Below are 17,811 nucleotides of genomic sequence, written 5' to 3'. Positions count from 1 at the left end.
ACAAATTATCTTGTGTTTGTGAAGATCTATTTTTATTTTTTATTCTGGCCAACTTCGAAAATGCTCTCTCTGCAGTACAATTAGCAACAGGAATGGTAAGATTTATTCTTAAAGCAATATGAATGTTAGGGAAAATATTAATAACATTACATTCCATCAAATGTTGGTTTTAACTGATCCCAAAACTGCTTGAAATGTACTATTTCATATTTTATTGAATCATCATCCTTATATACACTAATGAATTTGTTAACACTTTCCTCAACATCATTAGTAGATTCAACATGTAGTCTAGTTAAGAATAATACTGAATAATAATGCCCATTCCCTATACACACAAACCTGGTTATGACGCTATGTGTCCCCACTTACCATGCTATAGGTGGTAAACACGGTCGACGGACCCCATTGCACGTTAGTTCAAACAAGAAAAAAATTAAAAATAAAAATATTCTTGTAGGTTCTATAAAAAGTGAAAATTATCACTCGATGTAATTTTAAGACAAGAAGACTATGGGCCCTTTACACACGTGGGCCCCAGGGACTTGGCCCCCCCTTAATCCGGGCTTGGACCTTAAACTACTTTAGTCTTAGCTCTATACCCTGAATCCAAGTACATATGGCAGCCATACACATTTATGAATTATTTTTCTAAATACATAGAAATTGTTGATTTACTTTGTTTTAAAATGAAAAAATGTTATCTGTTTAATATAATCATTTACTATAGTAATTAAGATACACCATATTGTTTTTTAAAAAATATTTATTTTGTAATTTACTAGTTATAACTCATTAATCTAACATAGAAATATAAATTATATTAAATAAATACATATGTATTTGTATGATTAACAACTAATAAACGCTTAAATAAATTAACAAATAACACGACATATCTTCTTAAATACATATAAAATAAAAGCATAATATAAATATATATTGTAATATTATTATATGATTATAATATACATAATATGTAAAAAACTATAAAGAATTGGATTTTCCAAATTGACAATTTTTGATATCTCTGTATATGTATTATATCACCATAGCATAGAATTGATTGAGTGATGAAGATGACATATTTCATATAAAAAAGATAAGTATATCTATTTCCTAATTTTGCAGTATTATTGGGTCTTCATATTGTTTTGATTCTCAGTTGAATTAATCCTCTGAATTCCTCAACATTAAATAAATATTTTATTTAATTGTTAACCATAAAAATTATTTCAACGTTAAATCAATTACAATGTTCTACTCTATAACTAAAAAAATGGATATGTGGTCATGCTTTTTAGAAAGTGGAAAAAATAAAAGGAAAGCCGCTCTTTTGTACAGCCAACGATTTGAGCTTGAGAGGCATGTTCCTAATTCCAGTATTTTTTTAAGATTGGAAAAAAACTTAAAAATGACTGGAAGTTTTAATAAAACTAAAAATAAGAAATGTACCAAAACTACACAAGAATATACCGAAATTGTTTTACAGAAATTTGAAGAAAATCCTAATACATCTTTAAGAATAATATCAAGTAAGTAAACATATTAACTTGAGCATACAAATAACTGTTATTTATTAATTATCATGTATTATTATTTATTATTATTTATTTAGAAGAAGTAGGAATTTCTTATAGTTCAGTAAAAAAAATTGCAAAAAAAAATAAATATCATCCATATAAACGGAACACTGTTCAGCATCTAAAATGTGATGATTATGAGCAACGTCTAGTCTGGATTGCAAAGGTGCTTATTTGAATTGTATTTTTAAAAGTTTTTCTTTTTTTAATTTTTACTTATTAAACATACGGTACTTATTGAAATTGAAGATAACCCTCAATTTCTGGAAACAATACTTTGGACTGATGAAGCTAAATTTCACAATAACGGCAATATAAATAGTCAGAATATGCATTATTGGTCAAATGGTAATCCTCACTGGCACACTGAAAAGAATTTTCAAACACGCTATGGCATTAACGTTTGGTGTGGTATCTTTTATGACACATTGATCGGTCCTTTTTTTTATCTGAAAATTTAAATGGCGATAAATATTTAGAATTTTTAAAAAACGAACTCCCCATTCTTTTGGAGGACATACCTTTATCAAGACGCAAAAATTTAGTTTGGCAGCAGGACGGTGCTCCAGCTCATAATAAAAATACTGCCGTAGAGTATTTAAATTTCACTTTTGGTACAAATTGGATGGGAACGTACAGTCCAAAAATATGTTGGCCACCTCGTAGTCCCGATCTGACTTCACCAGATTATTTTCTTTGGGGTTATCTTCAAAGTGTAGTTTACAAAGAAATGCCTGCTAATGTAAATGATCTTAAACAAAAAATTAAAGATGCTTGTTCTAATATCCCAAATTATGTGTTAGTGAAAACTACTACCTATGAATTACTTAAACGACTGGCAATTTGTTTGGAAGTAGATGGTCATCAGTTTGAACATTTATTAAAATAAATTATTAATAAACTTTAATTGACTACTTACAAGTATTGTGTATGTGTTTGTCTGTTTTAATTAAATTTTGAACTTAACCAATCCTTACTTTCCTTACCAATATTGGATGCTTTTATAAATTATAAGGTATATTCACTATATTCTAAGATGTATGTATTTCAACCATGGTTACTCTTAAGACCGTGGTCCATAGTTCTGTGATAATATTAACTTCATAGGTTTAATTTAATTTTAACTTGATTAGGTTTTTTATCATTTAAATTGAAACACAAATTTAATTAGTAGTTCTTATACTAAGAACATTTTAGAAAAATTTAATATACTTAAAAAAAAATTGTGAAAATATTTTATCAGAAGCTACATACATTGAAGTCCAAAAACCAATGTTTGATGGACGAAAATAAAAAGCTGGAGCAAGAAATGGAAATATACATAGAGGATGCAGGAAATGCAGAAATAAAATTAGTAAATTATTTTTAAGTTAATTAATATACATGTATTTTGTAAGAGCAATTTTTATATAGTTCAATTAGGATCATGTACCGATTTTAACATGTTAACCACCAAAAAACTGCTGTCATCTGTGATTCTCAAATTTTCAATGGTTTTGACCGCTGGTGTCCATTGTTGAATAACATTGGAAAATATATTGCATAGGCGGCCATATGGCGGTTAACATATTAAATATTTAATATTAACTATAAATATGCGTTAAAATCCACTTAAAATATTATAGAATTTATTAGGGCAGGGTTTTTGAAATTGGAGTGGCTTTACTATAACAATTTGTAAATAATTTTATTTACTTTAGAAAGAAATGAAAAAGAAAAATGAGACACTAAGAACAAAATTAGAAAATACAGAAAATGAAAATGAAAGTTTAATGCGCAAAATTACTACATTGGTAAGACAAATTTAATATGAGACTATAGGTACTTAGTGTAATAATAAATAATATTACCTACCTACAGGAAGAGGAAAATGAAAAAATGATAACCATAAAACAAATTGACCAGTTATTAGAAACCAAACTTGCTAAGTTTGAAAATAGAATTGTTAAAAGCTTAACAAATTCTATTGATGACATCTCGAGCGTAATCAAGCAAGTTCTTCCTTCTTCAGCAGTCCCTTCCTCTTCAGCAGTTCTGAATGAAAAAATTCAGATGAATTCGCAGACCTGCAGATTAAACAAGTACATAATTTACATTATAATATTTACATTACCATAATACTATCTAATATATTAATCACACATTTTCTGTTTAAAAACCAGAAATTTAGAATTCAGAAATTATTATTTAAATTGTATACTTACATAAAATTTAATTTAGTGCACAGAATGGTGGTGTCCCATACACTCAAATTTCAAGTTATTGGTGAAATCAGTAAAGCCAACGTCATATGAACACGACATTTTGATCAAAAGCGCCAAATCACGGTTTGCGTACTGGTCAAAAGGAGATACGGTAATATTATGATGAAGCATGATGCAAATAATCAATGTGTAATAGACAATAATGTATTATTTTCTATAACAGGTTTGTTGTTGCACTCTGGACAGAAAACGCAAAACACCGCCAAATACATATGTTTTGCCATCTTGTTGGCCAATAGTAATGCCTAGTGACATGGATAAACTAAGCAATTCATTTTCAAAACTTTAACTACTGTCAATAAACTATTCAAACTACCTATCAATTATTTATGACTTATTTCAACGTCTTGAACATATTAATCCTATTGGTTAGTGGCTACTAAAAAACTAAATACTAATTAATAAATGTAAAAAAGTTAATGAAAAATTTAAAAAGAGTGAACATTTATAAAGTTGTTTTATTATATGAAACAAAGAAAATAATTAACATACTTACATATTATAATGTTTTGTACTACTATAGCATAAAAAAATACTATAGTACCAATACCAGGGATACCATTAACAATATTAACTAAATTAATTTGTATACCATGGAACAATATTATATCTTAGTTCATGTTTCAAAATTAAACCTAATCAAGTTAAAATTAAATTAAACCTATGAAGTTAATATTATCACAGAACTATGGACCACGGTCTTAAGAGTAACCATGGTTGAAATACATACATCTTAGAATATAGTGAATATACCTTATAATTTATAAAAGCATCCAATATTGGTAAGGAAAGTGAGGATTGGTTAAGTTCAAAATTTAATTAAAACAGACAAACACATACACAATACTTGTAAGTAGTCAATTAAAGTTTATTAATAATTTATTTTAATAAATGTTTAAACTGATGACCATCTACTTCCAAACAAATTGCCAGTCGTTTAAGTAATTCATTTGTAGTAGTTTTCACTAACACATAATTTGGGATATTAGAACAAGCATCTTTAATTTTTTGTTTAAGATCATTTACATTAGCAGGCATTTCTTTGTAAACTACACTTTGAAGATAACCCCAAAGAAAATAATCTGGTGAAGTCAGATCGGAACTACGAGGTGGCCAACATATTTTTGGACTGTACGTTCCCATCCAATTTGTACCAAAAGTGAAATTTAAATACTCTATGGCAGTATTTTTATTATGAGCTGGAGCACCGTCCTGCTGCCAAACTAAATTTTTGCGTCTTGATAAAGGTATGTCCTCCAAAAGAATGGGGAGTTCGTTTTTTAAAAATTCTAAATATTTATCGCCATTTAAATTTTCAGAAAAAAAAAGGACCGATCAATGTGTCATAAAAGATACCACATCAAACGTTAATGCCATAGCGTGTTTTGAATTTTTCCAAAATATGCAAAAATATGCAATAAACTTTAAATATGCAGAAATATGCAAAAAAAATTTTCACCATTAGCTTCTAATTTTGATGATTTGTGGAGATAACTGATAAAAATCCAAAAATATTAAAAGGAAAAAATTATGCAGTTGCATAGAAATCCGTGCTCTAGTAATAACAAAGTAACGATAGAAAAACATTGCACTAGGTCTCAATTTGATGTTTGTCCTTTCATTACAGTAGACGAGGTGTCAAATACAAAAAAATTGTTAAGAAAAAACGCAAAAAATATATCATTTTTATTAGGTGATCGGGGTTATAAACGCTGTGCATATAAATCTAATTGCAAAGCAAATAAATGCAAATGCAAAGCATCTGGCATTTTATGCAGTGGCGTTGTTTGGACCGCACATACAGGGTATACATATGCGTATTTAAAATCCAATATTGTAGTAATTTGGCCGACGATTATAAATTAATTGGCCTGTATAGTTGATAGTGGCTTGCAATTAAATGGCCTGCTATTTATATGCCATGCAAAATATTAAAAAAAAAAATTGAAATGACGCCACTCACAGATTTTATGCAATTCTAAATGTCATCATAGTTTACCATGTTTAAATAAATAATAAAAATAATGTTATCTAATAAATAGAAATAAAGTTCATAATATTGCATCAAATGTAGTTTAATATTTAATTGTTAACTTAAATTAATTAATTTTATTGAAATAAAATATTGTATATTATGAATTTATTAATAATATTTTACATTAGCCATAACACAATGGCTAAAGTTACTTTAGCCGGGTAATGTATACATACTCCATTTCCTAATAGTTTTTATTCACGGCTAAAATCCGAAATTGGATAATATGCACATTAGCTTAATTCGGACTTTAGCCGAAACATATATACTATACGATATAGTGGTATAGGAATTATACTGAATACGCACACGAAATAATAAGATAACCGGGCTCTTATATAATGTATTATGTATACGCGCCCAGCCTAACGTGTTTGAATATTTTGATAGGTAATTCTTTGGCATGAAATACTTAGTCGCCATGGTTCGTGGAAATACAGACAATTTTGAATATTTTAGTATAGAATTTAATGAGTAGGTATAACCCGTTTGTTTCGTTGTCGGTGTAAATAAAATACGTTTTTATTATCCTTTTGTCCTAGTTAGTTTTTGAGTGTTTTGCGTGCAAAGAGTGAATAGTGAATCTAAACAGTAAACATGGCGGTACCACGAGTAGAAGATGAACAAGAACATCTTTCAGCATTGACAGTAGCCGATGATTCGAATTCGGCCGATGTTCCGAATTTGAAAGGCGATTGGCATAACATTTTTATATTGTTAGTGCTGTATACAATGCAAGGCATAGCAGGTTTCGGTCTCTATAAAGGAGTGATGATAATAATGCAAGCCAACAAACACATAACTTATAAAGATCAGGTATAAATTATGACTTAATTTTAATAATTGTTAAATTTTTGCGTTTCCGAATAAATGTTGTTGATGAAATTTTATACTGCATTGGAGTACCAATGATTTTTTTTTTGTTTCAGGCTCTTCTTAGTATAGTTACATGGCAATCTAGCTTGAAAATGATCTGGGCACCTTTAGTAGATGCGTTCTGTATACAAAAAATGGGAAGACGAAAATCTTGGCTAATACCTGTTCAATATTTAATTGGTATGTGTGTCATTGGTTTGTTATAAAAAATATTATAATTCATAATATTTATAGAGACCTTTTTTCTTTTACTAACATAATTTTTATATTATTTAGTAGCTACAGCTGGTACAGTTTTATAAAATGAATATTTTAAATAAATAATGCTAATATTAATTATAACCATGAATTATAAAAAAAATATATACGTATATAATATATTATAATCATGGAAATCGAAATATTTATGTCTGGAATGAAACATCACTTAATTTAGGTTACGGATATAAGGTTACAATTTCTTTAGTTACGTACGTTTATTCTAATGGATTATAATTTTTTAAGCTATATTTTAAACGCATTTAAATAAATCCTTTTGAAAAAGAAGTAAATGTTTAAACTTTAATCTTCTTATTTTAAAACCAGTAGAGTAAGTTTAAAAAAGTTTAAAATACAGAATTTATTAAAATTTGTTTTCCAAATGTTAAGATTTAACAATACAAGAAACAAATCGATATGCAGACTTAAACCTTCAAAATTTCATCCAAAATAATAATTTTTTGTTAGTAATAAATTATTTGCTTATTTCATGTGTATGTTACGGTAAAAGTACAAATACCGGTAAAATCAGGTATACACAAAATAGTTTGATCAAACCCGAATAATTATTGTTATTTGAACTATTACAATCGAGATTTAGTAAATATTAGGGCAGACAAACAGCTTTAATAAAAGTCCGATATTTTTTATTAATCATAAAAGTAATAGGTATGTAAATATTTTGAAAATATGTTCTAGCTTTTTTTTTATAAGCGTAGTATATAGTTATTTTGGTGAAAAAGTGGTCATTATATTATTTGGTGGAAACAGACTTTGGCGGAAAAGGGAAAAATACACTTTTAGTGGAAACGGGAATCGTCCAATTTATTAATTGTATGAACATGATAAATGATAATGAACTATATTGTATTAAAATAGTCTCACTCAAAAAAATATAAAACAAAATTTACCAATATTTTAACACGTAACGATGATATAACAATGTCGATCTTATGTGTACCATGAAAGACTGACAAACATATTTTCTACAATATAGGTAGTTACAATAAAGTACAAAAGTAGTAAGCTCCACTAAGCATTTTATTAAACATAACTAGTGACTGAAGTTAGAAACAGGAAAAATCTAAAGTAGATATTAGAGATATATCTTAGTCCGTGGTTCTATCTACTGCGGCTATTATACTACATATCAAATACCATTAAGATAACATTTTTTACTATGGACCACGAAAACTACTAAGTTGTTAAGTAACTATTATTATTTACATAAATGTATTGTACTTGTTATAAATATCTATATATTTATGATCTATTATAAGCACGATTGTCGTTTAAGGCGGAGAATAACTTATTTAACACAAAATTAAATTATTTGTTCTTCAGTATTTCAAATTAAAGTGCAGTACTCTTATTTTTTGAAATTTTTCAAATAATGTCATATTAGAAAACTATAAATTATGATTAAAATAAACAAATTCAAGCAGTGGAGTGTGATGTCTTATGTATTGAGACTGTTTGTGTTGAACAGGAGGATGTTTCATTTATATAGGCAATAATATTAACGAATGGTTACCAGAAACGGAAAAGCCAGACGTATTGAAATTGTTTTACGCGGTTTTCTTCGTTCAAATCTTGGTAGCCACACAAGACATAGTTGTAGACGGTTGGGCACTAACAATGCTAAAGAAGTTTGTACCATTGTTACTTCTTTTAATAATTTAAATATAAATATTAAAATGAATTGGATTTTTATTTAATATAGGAATAACGTGGTGTATGCATCAACTTGCAATGGAGTAGGCGCACTACTGGGCATAATGATGGGCTCCTTTTCTCTCGTTTTGTTCACATCAGAAAATTTTTGTAACAACTACTTACGATTTACACCGGATACAGGTGGAATAGTGACCAAAGAATGTAAGTAAATACAATAACACCTATCATAAAAAAAATCTCATGTTATTATTCATTGATGATTGATAAATGTGCATTTTTAAGAAATAAGTAAAAAATAAATAATGACAGAAAAAAAAGTGGTGAGATTGAATTGTAGCATTTTCTTCACGTTTTCATATAAATAATCTTATAACACAATATACGAGTATACTTATTGTACTGTATGAAACATTCATAATCTATATTTCTTTATATATTACAAAATCTTATTATTTAAATAATTGAATTAAACGATTCATAAAAATTATATAGTAGGGGAAGGCGGGGCAGAACCGTACTACTAACTTCTAGGCACTGTAAAACTTACAACATTTGAAAAATTTGAAACTGGATTGCGTAAATATATAACAAATATTGTTAGCTTCAATAATATTGAAGAATTTTCAAAAAATCTTAACTTAAACTAAAAAAAAAATCCAAATTTTGAAAGTACCCAAAAATACGATTTTGCCCCATAGGTGGGGTAAAACTGTATTAGTCTTTGGGCAAAACCGTATGGATGGTTTTATGATCTAAAATAGTAGAACAATAATAGGCACCCTTTGCAATACATATTAATATCTCCCATCTCCAAAAAAAAATCTTGAGTAAAGTATTTTGCATTTTTATATTAGAATAAAAAAAAATAATAATTCATTTAACAACTATTTTTCACGTTATTATGTACACAATTTTGTAGGGTAGTTCTTTACCTTACATAACAAACTTTTTAAATAATATTTAAACCAAACATGTTTAAATATTCATGTAAGTAACAAAATAATGAAAATAAAATAAAAATTAAACATTATACTTATACGGTTTTGCCCCACAGTAGGTGTATTCAAATTAACAGCAATTAACCAAAAAGTATAAGCAACATTCCTCCATATTATATCAATAAATAATCTGTACTTAATTTTACGTAATTTGATGCAGTTTTTTTTACATCAAACAAATATAAGTATAAAAGTTTTTAATGACAATATATGAAAAAAAAATAGTGGTTACACATATTTTGTGATAACAAGAATTTGAGCGGGAATTTGTTAAAAATGAGGTTAATAGTTATCCATAACAATAACATTAACGCCTAACGGCCATGGACAAATTAACATCAATAATTTTTTTTCTATCTTGACTTATTGTTCAATAAACCTTATCATACGGTATTGCCTCTCGTACGGACTTACCCCGCCTTCCCCTAATCATAATTCAAAATTTAACACTTTGATATTGTTAAGTTTTAACATCAGTCAGGATAGATTTAACGAAACAATTTACACTCACTCACAAAATATATATTTTTACGTGTATTTGATCATATTTATATATATATATATATAAATCCATCAGTTTTTGCTATAACTATTTTAAACATAATATTTATTTTTAAAAAAATAAATCTAAACTGATTCATATTTATTTTGTATGATGGAATAGTCATCTTCCGTTGTTGTACTTTATGCACATTATATTATAATATACGTATAACAATAGTCACCTCACTTGACTTATTATGTTAAACGAATCTAAAGAATCTAACTGAAATAGTTTAAACATTTATAAAATCTAATATAAACTTTTATGGTTTTCTTTTTCTATTCTAAACTAGACTCGAAAAGTATAGATAATGAAAATATTAATAGCCAAAAATGTTAATGTATACTCAACTTGAATTTATAACCAACATACCAATTTTAGTTGGTTATACAGCTTTTAACAAGCTATAATTAACTTACCCATGTATTAAATGCCTGAAATAATTGATTTTACGTTTATAATTTATTCTTCATATTAAATAAATTGTATATTTAATTTATTTGTAATATAATTTAAATTTGAAAAATGTCAAACTCCCCCCTTTAATTACCCAAATTATTATAGTTTGTATTATTGATATTTATAATTTCTAATAAAATTTCACAGTTTACTTTTAAATGTATACAGATTTTTTTTACTGTTTGGCCGTTCTTTTTATTTTAATAACAACATTGATTTTAATCTTCAAAAAAGAAAAAGAATACAGGTCAGAGGACAACTACATAAAGCTCAACGTTATTCAAAGTTATCTACTGATATGGGATATTTTAAAAAAACCTAGTATCCAGGTATTGCTGACTGCATTGTTGACAGCAGAGGTAAATTTTTTTATTTAAGGTATAAGTTTTGATCACATATGTAACTAGACCACATAAATAGTATCTCTAGATTTCAGACTAGGCCACTAGATCAATATTGTGCCTTCAAAAAAAGTCCACAAGCATACTTCATAAATTTAGGACAAGATATTTTTAAAGCACACGTCTAATTTCCAATAAACAAATTATTCGTTTAGACAGGAGTATTCAACCTTCTATATCCTGCCAAATAAAATATATATAGTTATTTTATCTGATGTATTCAATAACATCAAATGTGCCACAAAAGGCACGCGTGCCACAAGTTATCGAACCCTGTTCCCTGGCTTAGATCAGTGATAAATTATTGTAATTTACTGAATCATTTAATCATAAATAAAAAACGAAAAACTAATTTAATCAAATGGTATACTTTTATTTATTAAAAATTATAAGTTACAATTTTAAAGACATTGGATTATAATTTAACTGATGTGGATTGCTCGGATTCAATATACCTAATATATCTTATTAATATGAATCTCATTAGGTATTGCCGGTATAGGTATAAGGCAGTGTTTCCCAACTTCTTTTACTCCCGAAACCTTTACAGGAGCTTTAACGTTTTGTCGAACACCCAAATAATTGTTAAAGCTATTCTATGTTAGAAGCATAATTCAAATCAAAAATAATGTTAATTAATTTATATTTTTTCAAATTTCTCACGGAACCTTTGGCACCGGCTGACGGAACCCTTAGCTTCCGCAGAACACCAGTTGAGAAACACTGGTATAAGGTATTACTATACTTAAAATAATTAATCTACCTATAATATTCTAATAGCTAATGTGAGTATAGAATAAAATTGGTGTATTCTTACGTTTTTGTAATGCAATCAACTAGGAAATACACGTATAGTATTATTATTGTAAATTTTTATTAATTTTAACAAATTATTATAGATTGGATTCGCTACAACTGAACAAAATTTATTTATTTTAAAACTCATTGAAACAGGAGTACCAAAAGACAATATTATGGTAATAAACTCATCAACATACATTGTAAACATTATTACTCCAATCATTATATCAAAATACACTTCGGGACCTAAACCAATGAGCGTATTCTTAAAAGTAACACCCGCCAGGTAAATATATTTTACTCTACTGTCTGGGAAATTATAATGAAAATTTAATACTATAATTTCATGATGAAGTAGATGAAAACGAATTTCATGCTCATAGTATTAAAGCTAATAGATATCTAACAAAATACATTGATTAACCGTAAATCGTAATAGAGTTCACCGAATTCTGCTAATACATATTATTTTTACTATGACTTTGTTTTATAAAATTCAAAAGTTGTCATAACTCTTGATACCTTCCCATTTTATAAATAAAAATATAACAATAGATATTTATCAAAGACAACAGATTCTAACACATTGATTTGATACTGTTGTGATGTTTGAATCTTCAACCTATTACATCAGCTAATTAAAAATTGAATTACAGATATGCGTAATATTTTTTTTAAACTACCCATTCTGTATACAGTATAGTATGTTTTTTGTTTAAATGTTATTAACTTTTTATTTCAGATTACTTTGGAACATTACGTTTGTTATATTTATATATTATACAACAAAATTCCTTACAACTTATGAAAATATAGGTTTTCCAATTTATTATTATGCAGTTTTAGCAATATTATTCATAATAAATAACGTGAGTTAAAAAAATAAAATAATATTTGATTTCCTATAAAGGAAATATTATGTTAAAATTAATTTTTACCAATTAGTAATTTTTAAAATTTAAGAATGAATAAGAAAAACCTTATGAAAAAATTTTAAGTTTATAATATAATTATTACTACATATTTTAAATTAATATTTCCTTAAAAAAAAGTATCAACAATTCATATTTACTTAATATTCAATTGTATAATTTTTTATATTTTTTAGATTCTAAGCATGACCATGATAGTGTCTAAATTAGCTTTATTTAATCGTATAAGTGATCCTCGTTTTGGTGGTACATATATGACATTATTGAATACGTTTTCTAATTTGGGAACATCTTCATCGACTTCACTAGCGATTTCAATGATAGATTTTTTAACATTCAAAGAATGCCCATTAAATTATAATAACAATTGTTCTACATCAAGTCAAAACAACGTAAGACATTCATTCATAACTAATTAAAGATAAAACAAATACAAATAATAATAACACTGTACAATTTGTTTGTTATTAATAAATAATTTACTATTAATTGGTTTTTAGATTCTGAACGGAGTGATGAATGTATTGATTTTACAATGATGTGTTTTTTTAAAAAAAATTTTTTATTTTTGTTACTGTCATCTCGTTTTGAAGTACAAACAATACTTTGATTTTTGACTTTAGCCCCTTTTTGAAAAGGAAAATTCATTTAGTTATCAACAATTATTTATTTTGAACTCTTTATAGACAATTGAAATTTTTGATTTTTTTAAATGCCGATAATTGGCTTGTCAACAAATCTTTAAATTTAATACAAGATTAATTATAAGTTGTACTAATCGTAGTGAAAAAAAATAATCACAAGTCTTGTTTATAAACATTTAAAATACAAATGTTTATGAAATATAAAATATCTTACTAATTAGCCTAGATTGACAAATTAACTCCGTTCAGAATCGTTTTTCGTATACAATAATACTTGTCATTGTATTCAAATTTAACACATCATTATAGTGACCTACTCTTCATCTCTAATATACAGCAGACCGATACCCATTTTCCCATCTTTTTTTCCATTACAGACGTGCATAACAAATGGAAGTAGTTGCATTGTAACAGTTAACGGCTATTACGTAGAATCGGCTCTTTGTATATTGTTTGGAATCGGATGGTACTATATTTTCAGAGGTACGCTTAAAAAGCTCCAAGTAAAGAGCCCTTCTCATTGGATGGTCAATGTAAAAAATAATAAAGTGAAGAAAAATGAAACAACTGAGTAGGTTGAAAATACACAGTGAAATTTATTACCTTGCTCATGAATAAAATATAATAGGTCAATCAATAATAGTTTTGCTTTTTAATATTTCATCTTAGGTAATCCTAGTTTATCTATGTTAATTTTGTATTGTTAATTAATTTAGTTATCGTCGATTATACTTGTACTAAGTTAAGATAAATAATTTATTATTAAACGATATTAAATTGTCTCTACTTACTTATAAAGTGTTTAATTTAATCTTCATTTTTTTATAATAAATTGACTTAATTTATTTAATTGTTAAATATAAACAGTATAATCATAAATTCCATAAATAATAAAAAAAAAATTGTTTAATGTTTTCTACTACTTACACTCCAATTTCACAAAAAATTGTTCAATATTTGAAAGCAGAATTTTAATCAAAATTACTGAAATATGTTAATTATTTGTTTTAATACGAATATATCAATAAAACTATTTATATAATTTATTTATCAACAGGTGGGTAATATTGTTATTGAGTACCTACTATACTACAAATACTGTGCGTGACCATGCATAACGTTTTAATACTTTTTTTTCGACCACTGTTTTTTATATTATTTTCTAGAATATTCCAAAATCAAAGTCTTAACTATACGAAATATTAAGTGTATATTAACAAATATTATAAATGCATTATGGATATGCAATCAAAGTATGACTAAATACACATGACGTGTATTTATGTAAATAATATACAACTTAATAATTAATTTATTGTGCCAAGTATAAAGGTGTTATGTGCAAGTTTCCTCACCACCTTAGCACATAAAACGACTCCTTTGTATGGATGCCGTTTAAAAGCTTGAGGTATTGCACGTGGCGCGTTTTTTTTATTGTGGTATCCCCGTTAAGGCCTAATCCACACGTTCAAATACAGCGTCAATTTTATCCACATTTTTCACCACCAAGTCATTTACTGTTAATGATCAATGGTTGATTATGGATTTTATCTACATCTACTTTTTAATGTATTTATATCGGGATTATTAATGATAATATTGCTAAACAATTTAACAGTAACAAATAATAATAAACAAAGAAACAAATGGTTTCAATAAATTTATATTCCAAATTAAAAATGGGTAAATTGACACTTTATTTGCACCAAAGTCCTTATAGACGTTACTTTACAAGGAATATATATGCCGTTAATTTTGTTTTATCAAGAAAATTAAATTGAATATTTTAAAATTAAATTTGCAGTATAATTATTGTTGTTTTGGAATAGAGATTTCTTGTTGTAATTAACCACAGCAATTTTAATATTTCACCAGATATTTAAAATAGCATATTTCTTAGATTTTATATAGAATATTCAACGATATTTCAGCTTTTTTAGACTGTGTATTACTTTACTTAGTCTACTTATAACAATATAGAAGCATACTTAAATATTTATTGATAATAGCTTAATGTGAAGTTTCTGATTTATAACTGTAGAGTAACGACTATGAGTTCCAATATTTTCTATGATTACCAAAGTTGGTCTTACGGTACGTTTTACCTGCGGCGTCTATTATGTCATCTACCGGTCCGGATATACTAAATAAAAGTCTAAATACGGCGTCATATACTTTTCTATGTTCTACTGTTTGGAATCTTAACTATAGGATTTGGTTTTTGAATGAAATTTAATCTTTTACCAGCTATCAATAAATAGTTTCTGATTCTTCTAATTATTTTTGTATTCTTAGAAGGAGAAGAAAGTTTTAATTAATTATGTCTTTTATAGTTTACTTATTCTAAAGCCATGTATATTTTTATAGCTAATGGTATTTACAATTATTATAAAATAATTTTGACGGCATTAAAATAGAGCCTAAGAAACTAGGTAGACAAAATAGCATACGACCTGCAAGCTGCATCTTAATTGTTTTATATTACCATAGATCTGAGTATAAGGTGTATGCATATTACTTAACCGCACTGGTGTTTTTTTTGGATTTGTAGAAAAAAAAATTAATTGACATTATCTCATTTAAACACTATACATATAACAACTTAGATTAAAAAAAGTTAAAAACTTATTGGATATAGTTAAAACAATCTTCACTGTCTAAATATTAATACCAATATGAATAAACGAATTCTATTAATTAAAAATTTACATTTTACATAATGTATACAAAATCGGTGTAAACATAACAAATAATAATATGTTTATTTTATTATTATAATAAAATTTATAGCCAACACAGTATTAAAAATGTTTAATAATATATTATTAGTGATGATATTATGCAAACATTGGGGTTCGTTATAATTTTATTTTTGTTGTTTATTTAAAAGTATATTTTAATCAACGGTTGAAAATGAAAACGTAATCTAAACGCTCCATATCAGCACGAAAAACAAGGACTAGAGTCCCATTTATCATAGATATAAAATACAAAATTACAGATAATGAAATATTTTTTTGTTTTACAAATTAAGTTATTGATTGATGAATATTGATTAACGACTGAGCATTTTAATGCATTACAACGTATACTCTGAAATATTTTTTTATATGTATATATTATTAAGTCGTTATTATGTATGCTCATTAATAAAATCATCCGTCTGGCCGTCTGTTGGCCACTGTAACATTATATAGAGTTATTTTCCGCGACAGAATACCAAATTATGTTGACGTAGGTAGTACACCAATAGTCGAATACTCGAATGCGCCGTCACTGTTGCCGTCAAACAAATCGTAACACAATGATATTAGTATAATATAATGATTTGGTGTATTAAATAATAATAAATTATATTATACAGACCGAACCGCCGAACACCGTTCGCTGTCGTACGCGAAAAATCGTCGATCGATGACCGGTGCAGACGGCAAGTCACCTTGCCTGTTCTGCGGACACCGACTGCGGCGTGACGTGATCGCGAGCGTCATTTACTCAGGTGCACGCATGCTAGACACTCTGGCGGTTTCGGTGGTCACGTTAGGAGAAGTGGCAGGTCGGCTGTTATGAATAGTGTAATAGCGACCAGCACCACAGACCGCGGTTGCCCCCTTAAATGGAGGGAAATAAGAGAGTGTAACACGGTGATCTACTACACGTCGACGTTTCGCATAGCACCGCCCTCCCGGCTCATCACATTGACTGATACAGGACGACGTACGAATCGGAAGACAACACTCTCACCCACGACCCACCAAATTACGCCGCCTACAGACACCAGTCGTTCGTGAAAGTATATCGTCGAGCATCATCACGATTGATGACCCGTAGAGACGAGTCGTAGTGAATTAGTGAGAAACACGTCAGGAGAAGTGGCAGGTCGGCTGGCCTAACGAATGTTGTTATTGCGACCAGCAACATAAACAGCAGTTGCCTTCATCTGGAGTGCGATTATCCTGAAAGCTGTAGCATAAGAGAGTGTAATACAGCGATCTGCACGTCAACGTGTAGAATTTCTCCGCCCTTCCGGGCCCATCTCGTTAACCGACACAGGACTACGCACGACGAGGACCGGTAGTGTTTTGGTGTACGTGAAATAAGAGTGTCGTCGATCGGTGACCGGTGCAGGTGGTAAGTCACCTCGCACGTTCTCCGGGCACCGCGACGGCGTTACGTGATCGCGAGCGTCATATTTTACTCAGATGCACACGTGCCACTAGACACTCTGGTGGTCCGGCAGGCGCCGTCGGCTTTGATCGCGCGGTACGACAGACGATTGCGACGGACACACGACAACGCGGTTTCCGGTATGCCGATGACGGTGATGGCGATGGCTTAT

The 17,811-nt window shown here is 28.2% G+C and overlaps 2 protein-coding genes across 2 annotated transcripts in view; one reads left to right on the top strand and one right to left on the bottom strand.

Annotated features, from left to right (window-relative positions):
- LOC132929584 (ATP-dependent RNA helicase DDX54) overlaps nt 1-17,811 on the bottom strand; it is a 142,311-nt gene that overhangs the window by 64,844 nt on the left and 59,656 nt on the right. The window lies entirely within an intron of this gene.
- On the top strand, nt 6,436-14,258 carry LOC132929812 (acetyl-coenzyme A transporter 1-like). Its single transcript, XM_060995390.1, has 9 exons — nt 6,436-6,698; nt 6,812-6,938; nt 8,506-8,665; nt 8,740-8,894; nt 10,863-11,053; nt 11,995-12,182; nt 12,639-12,765; nt 13,005-13,220; nt 13,850-14,258. Exons 1-9 carry the CDS (start codon nt 6,480-6,482, stop codon nt 14,045-14,047), a joined length of 1,581 nt encoding a protein of 526 aa, XP_060851373.1. The 5' UTR covers nt 6,436-6,479; the 3' UTR covers nt 14,048-14,258.

The sequence above is a fragment of the Rhopalosiphum padi genome, chromosome 4, assembly GCF_020882245.1.
Source record: "Rhopalosiphum padi isolate XX-2018 chromosome 4, ASM2088224v1, whole genome shotgun sequence".
NCBI classification, from domain to species: domain Eukaryota; kingdom Metazoa; phylum Arthropoda; class Insecta; order Hemiptera; family Aphididae; genus Rhopalosiphum; species Rhopalosiphum padi.
Note: the sequence above shows the minus strand (reverse complement) of the source record. Positions and strands in the feature narration are given on the sequence as shown.

Bases quoted from the DNA above. Each gene is read 5' to 3' on its own strand.
- LOC132929812 (XM_060995390.1), top strand. From the start codon at position 6,480: ATGGCGGTACCACGAGTAGAAGATGAACAAGAACATCTTTCAGCATTG. The intron at 6,939-8,505 runs GTATGTGTGTCA...TGTGTTGAACAG, and splicing joins ACCTGTTCAATATTTAATTG to GAGGATGTTTCATTTATATA. The intron at 12,183-12,638 runs GTAAATATATTT...TTTTTATTTCAG, and splicing joins TTAAAAGTAACACCCGCCAG to ATTACTTTGGAACATTACGT.